This window comes from Petaurus breviceps, unplaced genomic scaffold (genome assembly GCF_028583685.1).
Source record: "Petaurus breviceps papuanus isolate PSGF00001 unplaced genomic scaffold, PetGlider_PUasm1.0 214, whole genome shotgun sequence".
Taxonomy (NCBI): domain Eukaryota; kingdom Metazoa; phylum Chordata; class Mammalia; order Diprotodontia; family Petauridae; genus Petaurus; species Petaurus breviceps.
Window position 1 is genome coordinate 6530380 of NW_027185863.1, and position 21358 is coordinate 6551737.

At 36.6% G+C, this 21358-nt stretch overlaps 1 protein-coding gene across 1 annotated transcript; it reads left to right on the forward strand.

Annotated features, from left to right (window-relative positions):
• Positions 1 to 756: 756 nt before the first annotated feature.
• On the forward strand, positions 757 to 19769 carry LOC138165723 (sulfotransferase 1C1). Its single transcript, XM_069094001.1, has 7 exons — positions 757 to 866; positions 4699 to 4827; positions 6528 to 6625; positions 10192 to 10318; positions 12081 to 12175; positions 18764 to 18944; positions 19414 to 19769. Exons 2-7 carry the CDS (start codon positions 4728 to 4730, stop codon positions 19524 to 19526), a joined length of 714 nt encoding a protein of 237 aa, XP_068950102.1. The 5' UTR covers positions 757 to 866; positions 4699 to 4727; the 3' UTR covers positions 19527 to 19769.
• The last annotated feature ends 1589 nt before the right edge of the window (positions 19770 to 21358 follow it).

The window sequence follows — 21358 nt, forward strand, 5'->3', positions numbered from 1 at the left end:
GTTTATTTTTGAAGGCATGGGCACTATGTGCTTCACCTCCAATTAAAGCCAGTCCTAAGTCTAGCCTGCTAGATGAAACCTTGGTCTCCTGACTAGAAAATCCTTCAACCAACCAAGAATTATGCTATTCTTCTTAAAACAATACTATCAAAAATATTATAGAAATAGCTTCCAGCTAAGACAAGCCTAGCTTCTATCAATTAGGTTTGCATTTTTAAAAATAAGGGGTGGCCAGGTGGCTCAGTGAGTAAGAGCACCGGCCCCAGAGTTGGGATGACCTGGGATCAAATCCGGGCTCTGATACTTAGCATCACACCCAGAAATAACTGGCCGTGTAACCTTGAGCAAGTTACTTAACCCCGATTGCTTAAAAAAAACTGTTGAAGATTGCTTACAACAAAACCTCCTGTGTCCTCAAGAAATAGTAAGAAAGGGGTTGTTGCAATTGACTATGGAAAAATGACTAAGGTGCACATTTTCTTTAAGCAATTGGCAAGTCTCATCACACAATGTCCCTTGAGAAGATGAAAGATCTCCAACTGAACGAAAAGTTCCTAAATCCAGAAACCAAAGAAATCAATGGAATTCTGATGACAAAGATGATAAGTGATAATTGGGATAAAATTTGGAACTTTCAAGCCAAGTCTGATGATCTTCTTATTGCAACATATGCAAAAGCAGGTAGGTATGTGGAAATCAAAATAATAGGGAGGAATCTAGTTTTATCAAGTCAGAAGGAAGTAGGCTTCCAATTAAGTTCATGTTCATTGCAGAGCTGGCCCTGAGCAAAATGGCAAATACTGCCCTACTAGCTTTGCTCACTCCCACCAACCCTAAGAACTCTGTGTTTTCCTTCTAACACCCAGGTAAGCTCTTCTTAATTAAGGGAATAGGACACAGACAAAGAAGAGAAAGGGAGAGATAATTTTGGAGTAAGAAACAGTAGAGGATGAGACTTAGGATAATAGCTGAAGCACATGTGAGAAGATCTCAGTAACCACAAGGTAGCACATTGTGTTCCTTAGAAGTGGAGTGGAGGTTGAGATGAGGAAGTAAAAGGCAGAAGGGCTCTATTTGCAATTTTCCCTAAATTAGACTTTGGAATTAATATGAATCCTTTGTACACAATAATTGTGCGATATTTTCCAAAATGAAATGAAATAAAATAAAGGTGACCATCATCAGTCTAGCTTACATAATCCTACTCCTAATAAGTAATGTCTGGGAGGGATTACAAAGGGTTTACCTTTATGTGGGTAGCTGGATACTGCTGTGCTTGTGCTATGGTATCTAGCCTTTCACGTTGGAGATGGAGGGCACTAACATTTAGGGGATAAGAAAAAAACTTCCTGTACAAGATGGTGCTAGAGCTGCATCTTACAGGCAGAGAAATCCTCTACGAGGTAGATTTTAGGAGGGTATGTGTAGCATAATGTAATGTCAGAACTGAAAGAATACCAGTTTGGTTGGCTTACACAGCACTAGTGAGGGTACACTGTCTAATGAGACTGAAAAAATAATTTCAGTTCAAATTCTATAAGGCTTAAAGGCCCCAAAACAAGAAGCCACTGAAGCTGGTTGAGTAGGGAAATCATATGGTCAGCTTAGTACTGACACAAAATTACTTTGGCAGCAGTATGGAAGATGGATTGTATTAAGGAGGGATTTTAGGCAGGGAGACAGGAATTGAAGAGGGCCTAAATTAAATGGGTAGAGAAAAGAGGTTAGGTACAAGTCAGATGACAGTCCTGTTTTCATTATCATCACTAAAAGGAAAAGACTATTTACAATGAACCAGCATCCCCTCACCCTCTGTCCTCTTAGATGGCTATAAATTAAGTGTCAGAGGAAAGACTTCAACTGGGCTCTTCCTGGATCCCAGGCCAGTTCTATATCTAAAATGCCACAGCTGCCTCTAAGGCATATAAAACACTACACAGAATATAAATTATAAATGGTGTGTTACCACTAAGGATCCCACTGGCTGCTACCTGATATGACAGTTGGCTATAAAGGAAAACCTCTCAATCAAGATAGCAAAATGTGAACAAGAAAAATGACAAAATAGGTTAGAAGTATCTTTTTTCTTCTTGCAACAAAATGTATATCATTCCTCTTTGGTCCAATGACTGAACAATGAATTTCCTCTATGAGGTATATGATCCCTTTTCCCCATCTCAGCTCCCAGATTTACAAAATGAAAACAGAATTTTTTCCACCTACAAACCAAGATATGCCCTTAGAACAGATCAGGACTCACTAAGACCCAACCAACCCATCCAGGACAATCCATTAGGCTATTAGTCCTCTTAGGAGTTGACTTTATCACCCCTATAATTATTGTAGCCTGATGGAGTCTGTCTGTGCTAGCCAAAGCCACTCTCACAAATCAATATAGTGACCAGAAGTTCAGAATAAAGTTATAGGTATATAAAAGCTGATAACAAGGAAAAATTTTGCATTCAGAGTACACTCGGGTATTTTTTCTTTCTTTTCCGCTCCTTCTTCTGACTTCTTGAAAGTGAAAATGTTCCTTTTCCATCCTCTCACCACTTCCATTCAGCCTTTCCAGTCTATATTTAAAGAGTAAACCAGGGGCGGCCAGGTAGCACAGCGAGTAAGAGCACCGGCTCCAGTGTTGAGAAGACCTGGAGATCGAATCCCGGGCTCAGACACTTAGCACCCACCCAGAAACACCTGGCCGTGTAACCTTGAGCAAGTTACTTAACCCCAATTGCTTAGGGGCGGCCAGGTGGCTCAGTGTGAGTAAGAGCACCAGTTCCAGTGTTGGGACAACCTGGAGATCAAATCCCGGGCTCAGACACTCAGCACCACACCCAGAAATAACTGGCCGTGTAACCTTGAGCAAGTTACTTAACCCCAATTGCTTAAAAATAAATAAATAAGAGTAAACCAAATAAATAAAAAAATTTTTTAAAAATTTGACAGAGGGCACTTTTTTTGCTCCATTTTTTTAAAAATCTAACACATTAAAAAAAAGAGTAAATCAAGTCAGAATCTTCTTATTGAGGAATTTCTGTTGGTCTAAAAAACTTTATGTGCAAACTAATTTGCATTGCAAATTCATGATCTGCAATAAGTTTTCATGTGTTTGGGGGAATTCATGAGTCTCCACAGTCTGGCTCACACCCCACCCCAAATACCATTTAACCTTTTTCCACTATCCTCCTAAACAACCCCCATCTTTTCCCAACCAAACTAGATTACTGGCCATTTCCCCAAAAGTCATTGTGAGCCTTTGTTCCTACTGTTTCCTCCTTCTCTTGGAATATCTTCCTCCCACCTACCTCCTAAAATTCCCCTAAGGAAAACATATTTATCATTCAAGACCAACACCAAAAGCTGGTCATACTCTTCAAGCCTGCTGTAATCACAGCCACATATGATCCATGTGACTTTGGGAAGTCATTTTATTGCTTTAAGTATCAGTTGCTATCTAGATCCATGATCCTATGATCTTTCTTTTCCTCAAGAATATTGTAGTTCTTTGTTGTACTGCTGTCAAAGACTTAGAGCTAGAAAGAGTTTTAAGGATATTCGGTTCAAACACTACATTTTATAGATGCCTTGTCTCTTGTTTATTTATTATTTTTCTTTAAAAAATAAATAATGAATGTGATTTCATTTTTGTAGGGAAGGTCCAGTGTGGGAATTCTTTTCATCAGTACTGATCAGCAATACATCTGAGACTTGGCCAGGGAACAGAGCAGTCAGGTGCCTTGGCTGTAGTCACATAGTGTGTGTCAGATGCAGGACTGGAACCCAGGTGCTCTGGCCTCCAAAAAGCAGTGCTCTTCACTATATTAATTTTCATCCCTCATTTTATAGAGCCCTTTTACCAGTTATTTTATGAGAATAGATATCCCCCTAAACTCCTTGAGGACCAAAAATGCCTAATTCTTGTCTCCTTCTACACAAACAATGCCCCAGCAGTCTTTTACTTAAATGTGTCAGATAGTTTCCTGCTTCTATGACTTTTTTAAACTGTTTATTCCCCATTCCTAGAGTATTCATATTTATTTCTTTACCTATTGAATTCTTACCCTTTCTTTAAAGTCCAATGGTGCTATAAAGCATTCCCTGAACACACCTGCCCCCTCCCCCACCATGGTAATGACCATCCCTTCACACAATAGTTTGTTCTGCGGTTTTCTAAAGTACTTTTCAGGATGATTATGCATTATTTATCTTTGTGGATTTTTTTTCTTATCCTTCCAGTCTGATAAAAACATAAACTGATGTTTTTACTAAAACATTGCATCTCCCCTTGAGTCTAGAACTAGACATAATGAGTTTGGGCACTAGGTGGTGCAGCGAATAGAGCACCTACCCTGGAGTCAGGAGGACCTGAGTTCAAATTCAGCCTCGGACACTTAACACTTACTAGACGTGTGACCTTGGGCAAGTCACTTAACCCCAATTGCTCTGCCTTTCCCCCCCCCAAAAAAAAGCAAAAAAAAAGTTAGACATAATGGGTTCTTACTAAATGCTTACTGAGTAAATTAATTGAATCTTTTATTTCATAATATATGGATATTATTATTCATAATATTATTTCATACTATATAATGCCTCACAGATAGCAAGCACTTTCATTTTTTAAATGAATCAATGGATTATGCAGGGTTATATCATACTTTAAAGAGGTAGACTAAAGAATACTCCAAATTCTTTCAGGTACAACCTGGACACAAGAGATTGTGGATATGATCCAAAATGATGGGGATGTAACAAAGTGCCAACGAGCTAACACCTTTGATAGGCATCCTTTTATTGAGTGGACTCTGCCTCCACCCCTCAATTCTGGTAAGTTTGCTCAACTAAAACTGGATTGGCCTCAGAATTAGGGTCCCGGAGCCATTAGCCTCTTCTGAAAGAAAAAAAAAACTCTTTCCAAAATCACAATTCAGCCTTCCGTCTTAAGAATATGTGCCTATGGATCAGTATAACCCTCCTCTTTGTCACATATTAATTACTCTTTACTATAGAAAATTACTCTTAAAAAGACCATTAATGGGTTCTTTTCTATTCTACTTAGATATGCTTTTCCATTATGTTGGTGAGTTTATCCCATTTATGTTCAGACGTATTACTGTTAAATGTTGATGTACATCCATCCAGTTCTCTTACATTTCTCCTTTCTTTTATCTCATCCCCTCTTTACAAAAAGGAAGTAGTAAATGGGGGAGCAGACGGTGTATGCCTGACATTTGTGATCTACAAATGAAACAGAGTGTGTCTATTCTGTTGCAGCTCCTCTCTTTCCCTTAATATATAGACAATCACAGATTTTTACTCTAAGAAGGTAACTCAAAGTTTATGCACTAGTTGTGGTGGTTCTGAAGCACCGTCTTTAAAATGAGAGTGAATTTACTATTGCCATGTCACTGAGAATACAAAAACCATGCGGGCTTAAGACATAATAATAATGATTCTGAAAACAGTGAGGTCATCCCATTACACTCCATACTGTTTAGGCTCTACAACTTACACTTAAATGGGTCACATAGAAAGCAAGACATGTATGTGTTTGTGTGTGTATATATGCATTGTGTACATTTATGTTTGCACATGTAAACACACATGCATACGTGAACACATATATGTGGATTGTGTGTGTATATATGCATATACATATGGCAGTATAGGTTTAGAAAATTGAAAGTATCTTAGGAATAAAGATTAAAATCCTACTATCTAGCATGCTGTCAACCATATATAACCCACCTGTGATTTTTAGTTAAAAATTTCCCCTATTGGGAAGCAAACATACTTGAACTAGCTTAAAGATTCTAATCAGTCACCCACTACTTCCAATGACTGTATTAGTTACTCCTTTCTGACTTCATACTAGCAGATTTGGATCAATTAGCAATGATAATAGAGGCTAAATTTAATTATATCATTAAATTAATAAAGCCCACAGTCACATAAATTTCTGGTCAGTTTCAAAATTACTGAATAATTGTACTTTATTTGAAAAGTACAGGCCTCTTCTGTTGCCCTTTCCATTCCCCATTCTAGGGTTGGATTAACAAAATGAACAGCCAAGCATTTCTCAAATTACATGTAAAGACACAGATCTCATATGTTTCCCTGGTTCCCCAAACTACCTGATGCTTAGGCCAAGGAGAAGAGAGCTATCTGTTGGTTTATATCAACTGTACCACTAGTGCTGCTGCAGCCATTGAGGATAAATCATCTTCAGATCACAGGAGTTAGTATATGTAAAGTGTTTGCAAATCTTAATGCACTAGCCGTGTGACCTTGGGCAAGTCACTTAACCCCAATTGCCCTACTTTCCTTCCTCCAAAAAGCCAAAAAGAAATCTTAATGCACTATATTAATACTAGTTATTACTATTATTGACGTTCAGAAAGGAGGACAAGACAGTCAAAAAATGATCACTTTATATACAGTAAAAGATTCTTTGGAATATCTGTGAAATAGTTACACAAAAATTATATGGTAGAGGGAATCTGAATGACATATACACTATTTTGCAGGTCTTGATCTAGCTATTAAAATGCCTTCTCCAAGAACACTGAAAACACATCTACCTGTCCAGATGTTACCACCATCCTTCTGGGAACAAAATTCAAAGGTAAGACCAACCAGTAATTCAAGTCTGCCTTGATCAGTATTAACCTGTATTCTAAAGAATAGCAAGCAAGTCTTTTTTTAAAAGAAGCATCTAGTGGTTATGCATGATAGACAGCTATACCTTCACCATGCCAAGAGTCTGCATCCAATTTTCATCACTCTGTATATTGAGAGTGAAGTTTTCTGGTCAAAAGTTATTTCTCATTGACTGTCTTTGGGTCAGGTTCCCACTTTGTTTTATTCTTAACATTCTCACTAACTTCATATATAGAAAATAATTCAAAGGATGAGTGTGGAGGAAGAAGGAATACCTGGTGACAAATGCCACATAATTTAGAAATATTTGCTCATGTATTGAGAGGTATCATGGTGGAGTCATTAGGGAGTCAGACTTAAAGTCAGGAAAACCAGATTTCAAGGCCTGCCTCTGACATATACAAGCAATGAGACCCTGGACAAGTAACTTAATCTCTCAGTACACCAGACAACTCTGTAAAACTCTTAGTTGAAAAGATGGTGCTAACCTGCAGAAGCAGAGAGAATCCCTTCCCCTGAGAATTCTAAATCAATGAAGTCACTGTTCAGTCCTTCTCTCTTGACTTCTGATCAGTCCTTGGTGAGCAAATGTTGCTTGAAAATTAAGATATGAAGAAGTTTTTAATGTTTTATTTAATTTATTTTTTTTTCAAATACCAAATTTATATTTTCTTTCCCTCACATTTTCACTCTTGAGCAAGAAAAAAATAATAAAACGCTTATAACAAATATGTAGAGTCAAACAAAGCAAATTTTCATATCAGCTATGTTCAGAAATGTGTGTCTCATTCTGCATTATTAGGCCATCACCTCCTGGTCAGGACATTCTTCATCGCTGGCCCTCTTGAAACATGGCTATTCTCTTCAATCTATCCATTTCATCATTTCTTAGGAAATATTATTATCCCATTGCATTCATCCATGTTGCTTTGTTCAGCCATTCCCTAATTAATGAACATACCTTTAGTTTCCAGTTCTTGTCCACTAAAAAAGAACTGTCATCAATATTTTTGTACAAATTAGCCTTTTTTTCTCTTTCCTTGATCTCTTTGGGGCATAGGTCTAGTATTGGTATTTCAAAGTGAAAAGGTATGCATTGTGAGTAACTTTGGGGGAATAGTTTCGATTTTTTCCAGAACAATTGCAGTAATTTACAGCTCCTTCAACATGCCTCTTTTTCCACAGCCCTTCCAATCATTGTCATTTTTTGTTAACCTCACCAATCTGATGGGCATGAAAAGGAACCTCAAAGTTATTTCAACTGCTATTTCCCTCAATATTAATGATTTTAAATATTTTATATGGCTATTAATAGCCTAGATTTATTCCTGTTTTATGAACTGCCTGTTCATATCCTCTAACTATTTACCAATTGTTACCTCCTAAATAGGAAATGGAAAGAGTAGTGGACATGGAATCAGAAAAGACCTGGTTGCAAATACTGACATTAATTAACTGTATAATTATGAAAAAGGTGCTAAACTCTGAATCTCAATTTTCTCATCAGTAAATGTGGAATAACAATACCTATAATACTCCTAGTACATAACTTGTAGTGTTGTTATAAAAGCCAAATAAGTGAATGTATGTAAAGTAATATGTAAATGTCAGCTATTATCATTAGTTTGCTACCTAGAAGTATGATATAAGCATCTAGAAATATACATGTGTTTGTGGTTGTCAGGATTAAAACTTTCTCATCATATACTGTAGCTTTAAGATACCAGCTAGTCTAATCCCAGGAATCCTCTCAGACTGAGAGAAAAGTGAAATGGCTTGAATGAAAAATTAAATTGAAATTAAAATTATGGTAGATATGGAAAAAGAATTGATAGGTTGGGAAAAGAGAGGTACAAACATTACCAAACTTTATCAACACTTTACCAAGAAAAATAACTTCCTGAACATTAGAATAGGACAAAGAAAAGCTAATGAATTTGTGAGACTCCAAGAAGTATTAAGACAAAATCAAAAGGCAGGAAAAAAATAGAAGAAAATGCCAGAATCACGTGAAATTAGAAGCAAATTCTACCAAATATTTAAAGAACAACTAATTTCAATACCATATAAGTTATTTGAGAAAATGTCAAAAAAAATTCCAGAGTCCTTCTGTGACAAAAATGTGGTCTTGATATCTAAATTAGGGAGAGTCAAAACAGAGAAAAAAATAATATAGACCAATTTCTTTAATGAATATTTGTGCAAAAATTTAAACATGATATTAAGAAGGAGACTATAGCAACATATCAGCAACATATGTACATATAATTAAAAATATCCATAAGCAACACGTACAGCAAAGATTACACATTATAGTCAGCTTACATATACTTACACCAGGAATATAGGACTAGTTTAATATTAGGAAAATATAAACATAATTGACCATGTTAATAACATGAATAACAAAATCAAATTATGTCAATACACACAGAAAAAGGTTTTAACAAGATAGAATACCCATTCCCTATAAAGTATGAAAATATTCTAAAACCAAGAGCCAGAATTATCTGTAATGGGAATAACCTTGAAGCCTTTCCAATAAGGTCAATGGTAAAGTGGAGATGTCCATTACCACCATTACTGTTCAATATAGAGCTAGAAATAGCAGCTATCATAAATAAGATGAGAGAGACAGAGAGACACAGAGGGAAAGACAAAGAGAAAAAGAGAAAGAGAGAGAGAGATTTAAAATGAATATATTAAAATTTTTTTGTATGAATAAAACTAGAAGCCAGAAATTGGGAGGGAAATCTTTGTAGAAACCTTCTCCAGTTAAGGTCTTTTTATATGCTACATATAAAATATTGAGGCAAATTTATAAGAATAAGAGCCATTTTGACAATTAATAGTCAAAGGGTATGTATAGGGCAGTTTTCAAAGGAAGAATTAAAAGTCATCAATAACCTTACCCAAAAAATGTTCTAAGTCACTAATATTCAGAGAAGTAAAAATAAATTCTCACACCCATGAAACTGGCAAAGTTGACCAAAAAAGGAAAAAATGACAAATTCTGGAAGAGGAATAGGGGGAAACAGGTATATGAATGTGATAGAATACTATTGTGTTGTAAGAAATGATGAAGGGAGTGGTGTCAGAGAAACTTGGGAAGACTTTTATGAATTGATGCACAGTGAAGGGAGCAGATCCTGGAGAACAACTTATGTAAGGCAAGATAACTTAAAGACTTATCTCTGATCAACAAAATAACTGAGCACAATTCTGGAAGACCCACAATTTAACATACTACCTGCCTTCAGATAGAGAAGTAATGGACTCTGAGTAAATACTGAGGCCTCATTTTGGATTTGACTAATGCAAGAATTTATTTTGCTTAACTTAAATATTTATAATGAGGTTTTTTTTCCTTGCATTCTCAATGGGGAGGGCAGAAAATTCAAAGCTGAAATAAATTTGAATTTTAAAAATTGTTTTTAAAATAATTGCTAATAATAAACAATGAACGTTCCTCTCCTATTTTCTTTTTCACTATCCTTCTTTGGTTTCATCTTACATCTGCATCCACTGCAGATAATCTATGTGGCAAGAAATGCAAAAGATTGTCTGATATCTTATTACCATTTCTCAAGAATGAATAAAATGTTACCTGACCCAGGTACCTTGGAAGAATACATTGAGGAATTCATGAATGGGAGAGGTAAGTGGAACTAACTCTGTGGTTACCTGATTCATCAATCACCTGACATTAGCATTAACCAAAGGAGAAAGTTTTCTAATTGTATTTGTATACTGTTTTCAGCAATATAATCAGACTTCCTCAAAAATCTGATTCTATAAGCCATTCAAAGTGGAATCAAAATTATTTATAATTTCTTTTCCAAAATAATTTGCTGGTCAAGAACAATTATTGAGAACCTACTGTGTGTAGAACATTGTCTAGAATATATGAAGTTAGCATTTTCATAGTTATAGTAGTCTTATTACTTCTACTAGAATTAGTAACAACCATATGGCCTTGGCAAATCACTTAATCTCTCTGGAGCTCAGGTTCTTCATCTATAAAACTAGCATCATACCTCTTATACCTATCTCTCAGTTGTGGGAAGGATCAAATGAGTAGGAAGATATTAGCCTGGTATAGTGCAAAGAGCTTGTGCTCAACCTCTGTGAATACATACTCCAATGGGTTTATGATCTCACTGATTTGAAAAGGTCTTCCTATAGTACAGATGGCAACTCATCCATCTTTTCATCATATCTCCCTTTCCATCATATGTCCCTATATTACTCTAAGCATAAATAATATGGTCAAGGGCACAAAGTAAGAATGAGCAAGAAGGGTTGTCAAGAGAGTAGTCTGACAAGTAGAAAGGTTCCTATATAGTCAATTACTGATGAATTAACATTATTCCTGCTATTACCACTATGATGCAGAGAATGGAATATTTTTAATAGAGGAATTTTCACTGGTTGTGACCTTCACTTCAGCCTTCTTTTGGTATGTACACATAAGTTTTCAACCAATTGCTGACCAAAAAAGACCAAACATAAAAAACTGAAGATGCTGGAGATCAAGTGAAGTATGTGAATTCTTTTAAAAACTGTATACTGGGGGCAGCTAGGTGGCGCAGTGAATAGAGCACTGGTCCTGGAGTCAGGAGGACCTGAGTTCAAATCCAGCCTCAGACACTTAACACAAAAACTAGCCGTGTGACCTTGGGCAAGTCACAACCCCATTGCCCTCCAAAAAGCAAAAACAAAAAACTGTATACTGCCGGTGGGAAGCTACATGGTACCGTGGCTAGGACATCAGTCCTGGATCAGGAAGATGAGTCTTTCTGACTTCAAATCTGGTTTCAGATACTTACTAGTTTTGTGACCCTGTTTGCCTTAGTTTCCTCACCTATAAAATGAGCTGGAGAAGGAAATGGCAAACCACTTCAGTATCTTTGCCAAGAAAAGCCCAAAAGGGGGCAGCTAGGTCGTGCAGTGAATAGAGCACGAGCCTTGGAGTCAGGAGGACCTGAGTTCAAATCTGACCTCAGACACTTAACATTTACTAGCCATGTGACCTTGGGCAAGTCACTTAACCCCAACTGCCCTGCCTTCCCCCCTCCAAAAAGAAAAAAAAAAAGCCCAAATGAGGTCACAAAGAGTCAGACACGACTGAAATGACTCAACAACAACAAATTCCATGAATATACATACACATTCACTTACATATGTATTGTTATTTCTGGTACAAAGAACAATCTGTGATCCTTGTGATACTGCTTCCTAATTGAATTTACTAAAACTGCTCATCAAGCCATCCTAGCGATGCTTTCCTTTTATAAGCCGTCAGCAAGGTCAACAACAGTGATTGACTATGTACTTAGTCAGGCTGTAGAATGAGTCATCATCATTCCACAATTAGCACAAAGACGCTAACTGTTCTGTTTCCTTTGATTCACCTCCAGTGCTCTGGGGTTCCTGGTATGATCATGTGAAAGGATGGTGGGATGCAAAAGAAAAACACCCCATTCTTTATCTGTTCTATGAAGACATGAAAGAGGTGGGTAGCAGAGTAAATGCTCATGGACCCAGCCAGTCTTATTGTAGAATTACAGAATCACAGTGAAAAGGATCCTCAGAGGCCAAGAACGCCATTACAATGTCCCAGGCAGGTGTTCATCCAACCTTTTCTTAAAAACCTCTAATGAGGAGGAGCTCACAACTTCCTAAGGTGGGCCATTTTACATTTCAATAGTTCCAGCTGTTTGGAAGACTTTGCTACATTAAGGCTGTGTCTGTCTCTTTTCAATTTCTACCCAAGGATCTTTGATCTGCCCTCTAAGGTCAAACAGAATAAATGTAACCCTTCTTCCAGTGAGAGCCCTTCCAACAGTTACACACAGCTATTATTTACCTTCCTAAAGAAAAACTAATTATCTCCAGGTTTCTACAATGGTTTTTTATGACATCGTCTTCACAGAAAAGGAAACTTTCAACAATAATTCCCTTTTAGGATTCTGAGTGGCATTAGCAAGATTTCTTACCAAATGCCTATGAGTTGAATTTGTTATTTCCATAGTTTTTGCTTCGTTTGCTTATCCATTCCCTTTCCTCCTTAATTGTGAGTTAACCAAATGCTTTTCATTGTTAGATTTTCCTTGGTCTAATACTCAGTTACCAGCTCATCCCTAATTTCTTACAGTCACCTTGTCTTACACTCCATGTCACTTAATTCTTTTCAGACTATTAATGAATGAATAAAAATTAAGTAAGCACTTAATATGTGCTAGGCATTGTGCTAAGCACCGGGAATACAAACAAAAATCAACACAGCCTTGCTCTCAAATAGCTCCTTTCTAATTGGGGTGGGAAGACAACATGTAAAAGACAGTTCACCTGCAGAGCCATCAGAAAGGTCCAGAAATCCTAAGGGTGCAGCAGAGGGAAGAAGTTGGGCAGGTAGAGATTGTGGCCACGAAGCTCTTTGAAGTAGGGGACTGTTTTGGTTTTGTTTTGTTTTGTTTTTAATTTTGACTTCGATTCCCCAGAGCCTAGCACAATAAAGGCTTAATGGACTTAATTGAATTGAATCACATGATACAGGCTTCTTTGTCTACACATACTTGAATGGGTTTGATCCTGGTCATAAATCCCAGGGATTTAACTGCATTCGTGCTAATGATACCTAAACAGAGTGGTAGAAGTCTTTCAAAGTCACAGTGACACTATATCATTCACTTATTCAACATGCATTTATTAAGAGCCTATTAAGTGCCTGGAATTATGTGGGGCTCTAGTGAATCCAAGTCAGAACAAAAAATAATCCCTCCTCTAAAGGAGCTTATGTTTTGATGAGGTTAAACAATAAAAATAAAACAAACACAGGTAACATAGAAATGGGGTGGAAGATAGGAGAGTCACAAGAGATAGGTGGAAGGTTTTCCTAAAATAATACAAATTTTGTTGTTGTTGTTCAATCATATCCAAGTCTTTGTGATCCCACTTAGGGTTTTCTTCGCAGATACTGGAGTGGTTTGCCACTTCCTTCTCCAGTGGCAAACAGAAGTAAAGTGACTTGCCCAAAGCCACACAGCTAGGAAGTTTCTAAACCTGGCTTTGAACTTAAGTCTTCCTGACTCCAAACCCAGTACTCTATCCACTGGACCACCTAGCTGCCTTTAAATGGCTAAACCTTCATTAATATCATTTTATGTGACTGTAACAGTTGTTAGATTTGGAAGGATGTTTTACAGTCCAATCCTTTACCTTGGCATTCAAGAGCTGCCACAATCTGACCCCAATCTACATTTTCTGCATTACTTCTCATTTTATCTCATACCAATCCATTCTTCTTGCTAAATTAGTCTACTTAACATCCCTGAAAAACAGCACGCTTCTGTGGTTTACTTACTTCCTTTCCCTTGCTGCTCTGTGAGAGTTTCCTCTACCTTCAGAGCCTAGCTCAAGTCTCACATCTTATATTCAGTCTTATAAAAACCAGCCTAGTCCTCCTTTTAGCTCCCTCTGAGCCCCTGAAGCATCACTGTCTGTCTCATGTAGCCTTGTGTTGCCATTTTCTTTTTTATATATAAATACCCCATTTCCCCAATTTGATTTCAAGTTCCTTGAGGTCAAGTAAGCATCTTCTATATCTCTGTATACACATCTACCATGGCATCCTGGACAGAGGCTCAGTAAATGTTTATTCATCAAACGAGTTGTGCTGATGTTAATTTTCTAAAATGAGATCATATACACGTATGCTCATGCACATATAATTTAACACAAACATGTGCACTGAATAATTTTTCCTTTCTAAACTGACTTTTATTTAGTGGACGTGTTTGGGGATCATATAATACCTCACTTGTGTGAACTTGCAAGAACTTATTGAGAGACAAGTCTAGGTGGAATGGACCTATACCTCCCCCTTAACTATGGGCTCATCTTGGGGAGAAAGGAAAAAAAAAACATCAGAGAGGATTACATATCACGAGACATTTTAGTTTTAGCCTCTTCTACTCTCTGCTAATAAATGACCGCTCTGATTAAAACATAAACGGGACCTCATTGCTTATAGTTCAATCAGAGTCGCACCAGAAGAAGGTTTTCCCAGACTGCGTACCTCTGTTTCTGTGGATTGGTTGTCCAGTATGCTCGAATTACCCGTATTCTCATACATAAATCCTCCATTATCACCCACAGAAATCCAGCTCCATTTCTTTGCGCCTTTCTCTGTATTCTGGCTCTGGAATTAAAAAATCTTCTCTCATCCTCCATATATAGCCCGTTAAGAAATCATGTCACTTCTCAGGTCTGACATTCCTCCTTTCATCCAGCCAACACTGTCGCCACCCTAGGTTCAACCATCATTACTTTTCACCTGGACCTTTGCAACACTCTTCTAATTGGTCTCCCTCTAATCTCTTTCCACTTCCCTTAGACTGTAAGTTGCTTGAAGGTAGGAGCTTTCTTTTTCCTTTCTTTTTATTCCCAGTGCCTGGCACATAATATGTACTGAATGAAAGTTTGTTGGCCTATTGGCTTCTATTCATCTTCCACTTGGCTACTCAAGTGATGTTTTGATTCATTTCATCCCCCTACTCTTTAATATCCTTGGCTCCCTATTACCTCTAGGATTAAATATCAAGTCCTCTAATTGCCATTTAAAACACTGGCCTCTTCCTATCTTTCCAGACTTTTTACATGATAGTCTTCTTTATGTACACTTCGATCTAGCTACAATGGATTATTTGATGTTCCCCACACATAACGCCACATCTCTAAATTCCATGCCTTTTCCATGACTTCCCAATACCTGAAATGTTCTCCCTCCTCACTTCTACATTCTGGCCTCTCTGGACTCATTCAGGATTTAGCATAAATCTGACATCCAGAAACAGATTTTTCCATCCTCCCCCCTGCAGTTACAAGGGTCTGCCAGATTATCTGAGATTACTTTCCATCTAGTCTGTACATATTTTATATGTACCTATTAATTTATATACTTTCTCCTCTGTTAGAATATACATTCCTTGAGGGCAGAAAACATTTATTTGCCTGTCTTGTATTCCCAGCAAATAAACAAGTATTTATTAAATAATTACTCTATGCTAGCCACTGTACTAAGCACTGGGGATAATGGTGGTTGGCCATTGTTCTTCATTCTCAGAAGACCGAAATGACATCACTATGCTAGAGTCAAGATTCAGTGTGTCTAACTGTGGCTGACCAGACCAATACAAGCTCAGAATGTTCTACCACAGGTCCAGCACAAATAGTGCAAGTGAACATTTGGGGTGAGTTCTAGTATTAGTGGAATAAAGTGCCTGTCCTCAAGGAGCTCAAATTTAATGAGGGAAAACAACACATAAAAGGAAGCTAAAAAGCTCAAGGCATGATAGAAAAGAGAATTAGAAATGAAACCTGGAAAGAAAGGAAGATATGACTGACCTGAGCACTTTTCTTCTTCTTTTTTTTTCTTTTTAGAGGGCAACTGGGGTTAAGGGACTTGCCCAAGGTCACACTAGCTTTTGTGTTGTGTCTGAGATCCGATTCGAACTCAGGTCCTCCTGACTCCAGTACTCTATTCACTGCGCCACCTAGCCTCCCTGAGCACTTTTCTTAAAAGGGAGGTTCTGGGACATAGGGAAAGCCTGGACTGTAATAATAAAAGAAGAAGTTCAGAGGCCTACAGCAGTAGTGATACGACCCAGACACTAAGCACAGAGCCCAGTCTTATTTGCAGCATGTAGCCCACCCTGAAAATTAGCAAGGCAGGAATTCTGGGCTAAAGGGGATCCTACAATTCTGACACTCTGACAATGAAGCTTTCCAGACATCTGAAAAGGACTGAATCCAGTAATAGTATGCTCTTTCTCAGATATAAACCCAGGTCAAAAACCTGTAGACCTCAGACAAGAGGGACAGAAATCAAACTTTGTCCTGAATCAGACCACTTTGGGAGCATTTAAAGTTCAGGTCTCCAGCTTGTCCCTGAGATCCTAGAATAACATTGCACCCAATACCTCAAGAATGCAGCAATAGGACCAGCCCAGACCAGCCCTTCACATCAAGTCCAAAGTCAGAAAGTAAACTGGAAGAGTGAGCAAACAAAAAAAAAATCCCACTTTAAAGAGCTATTATGATGGTAAGGTAGCCCAAAATACAAAACTAGAAGAAGAAAATTACTCCAAAACAGCCAAAAGCAAAGTCTCAGAGAATAGCATAGCTTGGGCTCAAATTTGACTAGAATTGCTGGGGAAAATGAAGCAATAGTTTTTTTAAGAGTTTTAAAATATTTTTAGAAAGGAAATGTGAGCACTCAAAAAAACTAGAAAAGAAATGAGAGCTATGAAAGACAGAATTGGAAATGGAATTAAAAGTTTAGCTCAAGAGGTAAAAAACCTTGCCTAAGAAACAAATTCTGAAAATCATAATGGACCAAATGAAAGCCAATGATTCCATGAAGCAATAAAACTATTGAAACAAAGTCAAGGGTCAGCTAGGCAGTGAGTGGATAGATAGGCCCTGGAGTCAGGAGGACCTGAGTTCAGTTCTGGTTTCAGATACTTTACTCTTACTAGCTGTGTAACCTTGGGCAAGTCATTGTCTCACAAAACAAACAGAAAAGTCAAAAGACTGAAAAAGTAGAAGAACATATAATCTTGAGAATATATTATGGAGAAAAAAATTAAGAATCATTTGACTAACTGAAAATCATGACCAAAAAAAAGAACCTAGGCATGTTTCAAGATTTTTTTAAACTTCCCAGATTTTTTTAGAATGAGAGGACAAAGTAGAAATAGAATCTATCCATCACTTCCTAGAAGAAACCCCCAAAATATCAAAGCCAAAATCCATAGGAGTCAGAGCAAATTAAAAATACTACAATATACCAGAAAGAAAGAATCCAAGTACCGAAGAGCCAGTAAGCCACACTTAGCATTTAGCAGCCACTTCTAGAAAGGCGTAGAAGACCTGGGAAAAAAATTTTCTGTAAGTCAAAAGTTATGGACTTATAAACAAGAAAAACTTACCCAACAAATATGGATATGATAGTACAGAGGGAAAAATGGATCTTTAATGAAGCAGAAGACTTCCAAGCATTCCTGATAAAAAGACAAGAGTTACAGAGAAATTTGACATTCAAACATAGACATGAAGAAAAATATTAAGAGGTAAAAATGAATGAACAATGATGAAGGATTAATCAAGGTAAAACTACTTATATCCAGATATAGGGAAATGATACATTCGTCCCCTTTGAACCGTTTCATCATCGGAGTTCACAGAGGGAGTCCAATTAGACAAGGTCTATCAGTCTATTCTGATGATCTTAAGAAAAGAATGGAAAGAGAAGGGGAGCAGAATACATTGGGGAATGGGGAAGGAAAGGAAGTTTAGGGAAAATTATCTTACATAATCAGAGTGCTCAAGTAGACATCAATACAAACATGGAAGACAAGGTGGAGAGAAGTAACTAACACCTAAACCTCACTTTCTGGTCAGAAGGAAGTACACACAAACAGTTTAGTACAGAAACATATTTCATTCAGTGAAGAAGTAGGGAAAGGGGAGAGGGTAAAGTTAGGGATGGATTAGTCCTAATCAAAATAGATTCTAAGGACATACAAAAATATTTATCATTCTTTTGAGGTGAAAAAGAATAGGAATCTGAGGGGGTAGCCCTAAACTGGGGAATGTATGGACAAGTTATAGCATATGAATGGTATAGAACATTCTGCTGAACTTTTAGAGTAATGGCTAACCAGGATTCCAGAGGACTAATGATGAAATGTGCTACCCACTTCCTAACACAGAAGTGAAGAATTCATAATGTAGAATGAGACAAAATGTTTTGGACTTGGCCATTGTGGACATTTGTTTTGATTGATTATAAATGTTTAATTTTCTTGTGCTCTCAGTTAGTGTGGGAGGTAGGGGTAAGAATGTGAATTTTGTCTGATAAAAACAAAAACATTTTTAATGCTTATTGACTTACCTTGGATGGGATTAAATGACCTCTGAGGTCCCTTCTGGCTCGAAGTCTGTGATCCTGTGACCATATTTACAGAAATGGTAGGACTCTGTGCCTGTTAAAAGATCCTACTTATTTTATGTTTTTTACTGGCTTCTCCTCACCTAGAACCCAAAGCGGGAAATCCAGAAGATTTTAAAGTTCCTGGAGAAGGACTTATCAGAGGAAATCCTCAACAAGATCATCTATCACACCTCTTTTGATATCATGAAGGAAAATCCTATGGCAAACTATACTACCCTACCTTCAACTTTAATGGATCACTCCATTTCCCCATTTATGAGGAAAGGTGCATGAAGTTCATTTTCTATGAGAAGTCAAACCCCAGTGCATGCTAGTTGTAATTTGTCTAAGAATTCCCTTAACATTGAATATTCTGGAGAGAAAGCATAACACCGCAGAAAGAGCAGCAGAATTAAATTAGAAGACCAACTCTACCACTAACCGATATGACCAAGTCTTTGAGTTTCAGCTTATTCCACTATTAAAAATATGTGATTTTTTTCCTAACCTACCTATATAACCAGATTGTTGTGAAGATGAAATATGAGAAGATAGCTGAAAATCATTTTGTGAACTGTAAAATTTAATACAAATCTAAGCTATTATTGAAAATCATATACTCAGGTCAATGGCATCCCTATGTGTTCCTTGAAAAGCAAAATTTCTATCTCCCATTCAGCAATGACTAAAAGAATATATGCCCATTTTAAAAATTCTACCTCAATGACTTAATAATGTGTTTTTTTCTGTTTCAGGAATGCCAGGAGACTGGAAGAACCATTTTACTGTTGCCCAGAATGAGAAATTTGATGAAGATTACAAGAAAAAGATGGCAGGAACCACTTTGACTTTTCGCACAGAAATCTAAGGAATGATAGAAATTCACCTAAAAATTTTCCCTGGATTTTTTTTTCCCTATTAAACCTCATGGTCACATGTACATCAAACCATAAATGGCCTTTTCCTGTCTTGCTCTTTCTACCAGCACTCTAGTCTCTTATCAATTAATCAATCAACAAGCTTTATTAAACACTTATCACTTTTTTTTTTTTGCTTTTTGGAGGGCAGTTGGGGTTAGATGACTTGCCCAAGGTCATATGGCTAGTTTGTGTGTGTGTGTGTGTGTGTGTGTGTGTGTGTGTGTGTGTGTGTGTTAAGTGTCTGAGGCCGGATTTGAACTCAGGTCATCCTGACTCTAGGGCCAGTGCTCTATTCACTGCACCACCTAAGCCGCCCACAACACTTATCACATTTTAAGCACTAAATTAGGCACTGGTGATACAAAGACAAAAATGAAACAATCCCTGCTTCAGTGAGTTTCCATAATCCAGCAAGAGGAAATAACTTTAATCCACTACTTTAAAATATAACACATACAAATTATCATAAAGTCAGTTATACTTTTTAATTAACCTGATTTCAAAAAAATAGATCTAGGCGTAAAGAGTCTAAAAGGGAAGGGGAGGGGATGAATCGTGGCTCTGATGAGTTTTTAAAATAATTTTATCAAACTTTTTTAAAATAGAAACCATTTTTCAGAAATTATTCTCAAAAACTGACAAAGATAGCACCCTAGCACAAAGCTTTTATAAGACAAATATAGTCCTAATACCTAAAATTGTAAAAAAAAAAAAAAAAAAGATAAAACACAAAAATGAAACTATAGGCCAATACCATGAACTCCTTATTCAAATTTTTTAAACAATCTTGTCAAACAGATTACAGTGATTTTTCCAAGAAATCTTTGATTATATCCAAATTAATTTTATACCAAGGATTCAAAAACAGTTTAAAGGAAAACAATCAACATAATTAATCATATCAAAAACAAAGCATCCAAATGATCATCTCAATAGATGCAGAAAAAACCTTTGAATTACAACATTTTTTATGATAAAACCCTACAAAGAATAGGCATAGAGAGACCTCTTTTCAAATTTTATAAACAATATCTATATAAAACCAAAATCAAGCAACGAATCTAATGGAGACACACTTGAACCTTTTGTAATAACATAGAAGTAAAGCAAGGATCCCCACTCTCAGCACTAATGTTCTATATGGTTCTGGAAATGACAGCAACAGCAAGAGGACAAGAGAAAGAAATTAAAACCATAAACATAGATTTAAAAAAGAGTTAAAATTATCCATATTTACAGATATGATGATTTACTTACAAAATCTCAGGGAATAAGCAAAAATACAAATGGGGACAATAGCTTCAGAAAGCTTGAGATAAAATAAATCCCCCAAAATCAATAACATTTCTATACAGTAAAAACAAAATAAATGAAGCAATAATAGAAAGGGAAATCCCATTCCAAGTAACTTAAAATGCATAAAATATCAGGTCATCAATCTACCAATACTCACAAAAGACTTGCACAGATTCAATTTGAAAATGATCCTTACAGGAACAAAGAAAAAAAATAGCTAGAGGAATATTCAGTGCTTATGACTAGACAACACCAATAAAATGAAAATAACAACATTTCCAAAATTATTATATGCTTTTAATGCAATACCAATCAAATAACTAAAGGGATACTTTGTGGAAGATGATGAAATGAAATTTATTTGAAAAATTAAGGAACTATAATATTAATAAAAATTAAGAAAATAAGTAGGGATGAAAGAGGAATAGCAATAACAGAAAACAAACTAAATTGAATAAAAGAAATCCTGAAAAATGTATGGTAT

What these genes read in the sequence shown, in the direction of transcription:
- LOC138165723 (XM_069094001.1), top strand. Translation starts at nt 4,728, where the DNA reads ATGATCCAAAATGATGGGGATGTAACAAAGTGCCAACGAGCTAACACC. An exon ending in GCCTCCACCCCTCAATTCTG is followed by an intron (nt 4,828 to 6,527) that starts GTAAGTTTGCTC and finishes ACTATTTTGCAG; the next exon opens with GTCTTGATCTAGCTATTAAA. An exon ending in GGAATTCATGAATGGGAGAG is followed by an intron (nt 10,319 to 12,080) that starts GTAAGTGGAACT and finishes ATTCACCTCCAG; the next exon opens with TGCTCTGGGGTTCCTGGTAT.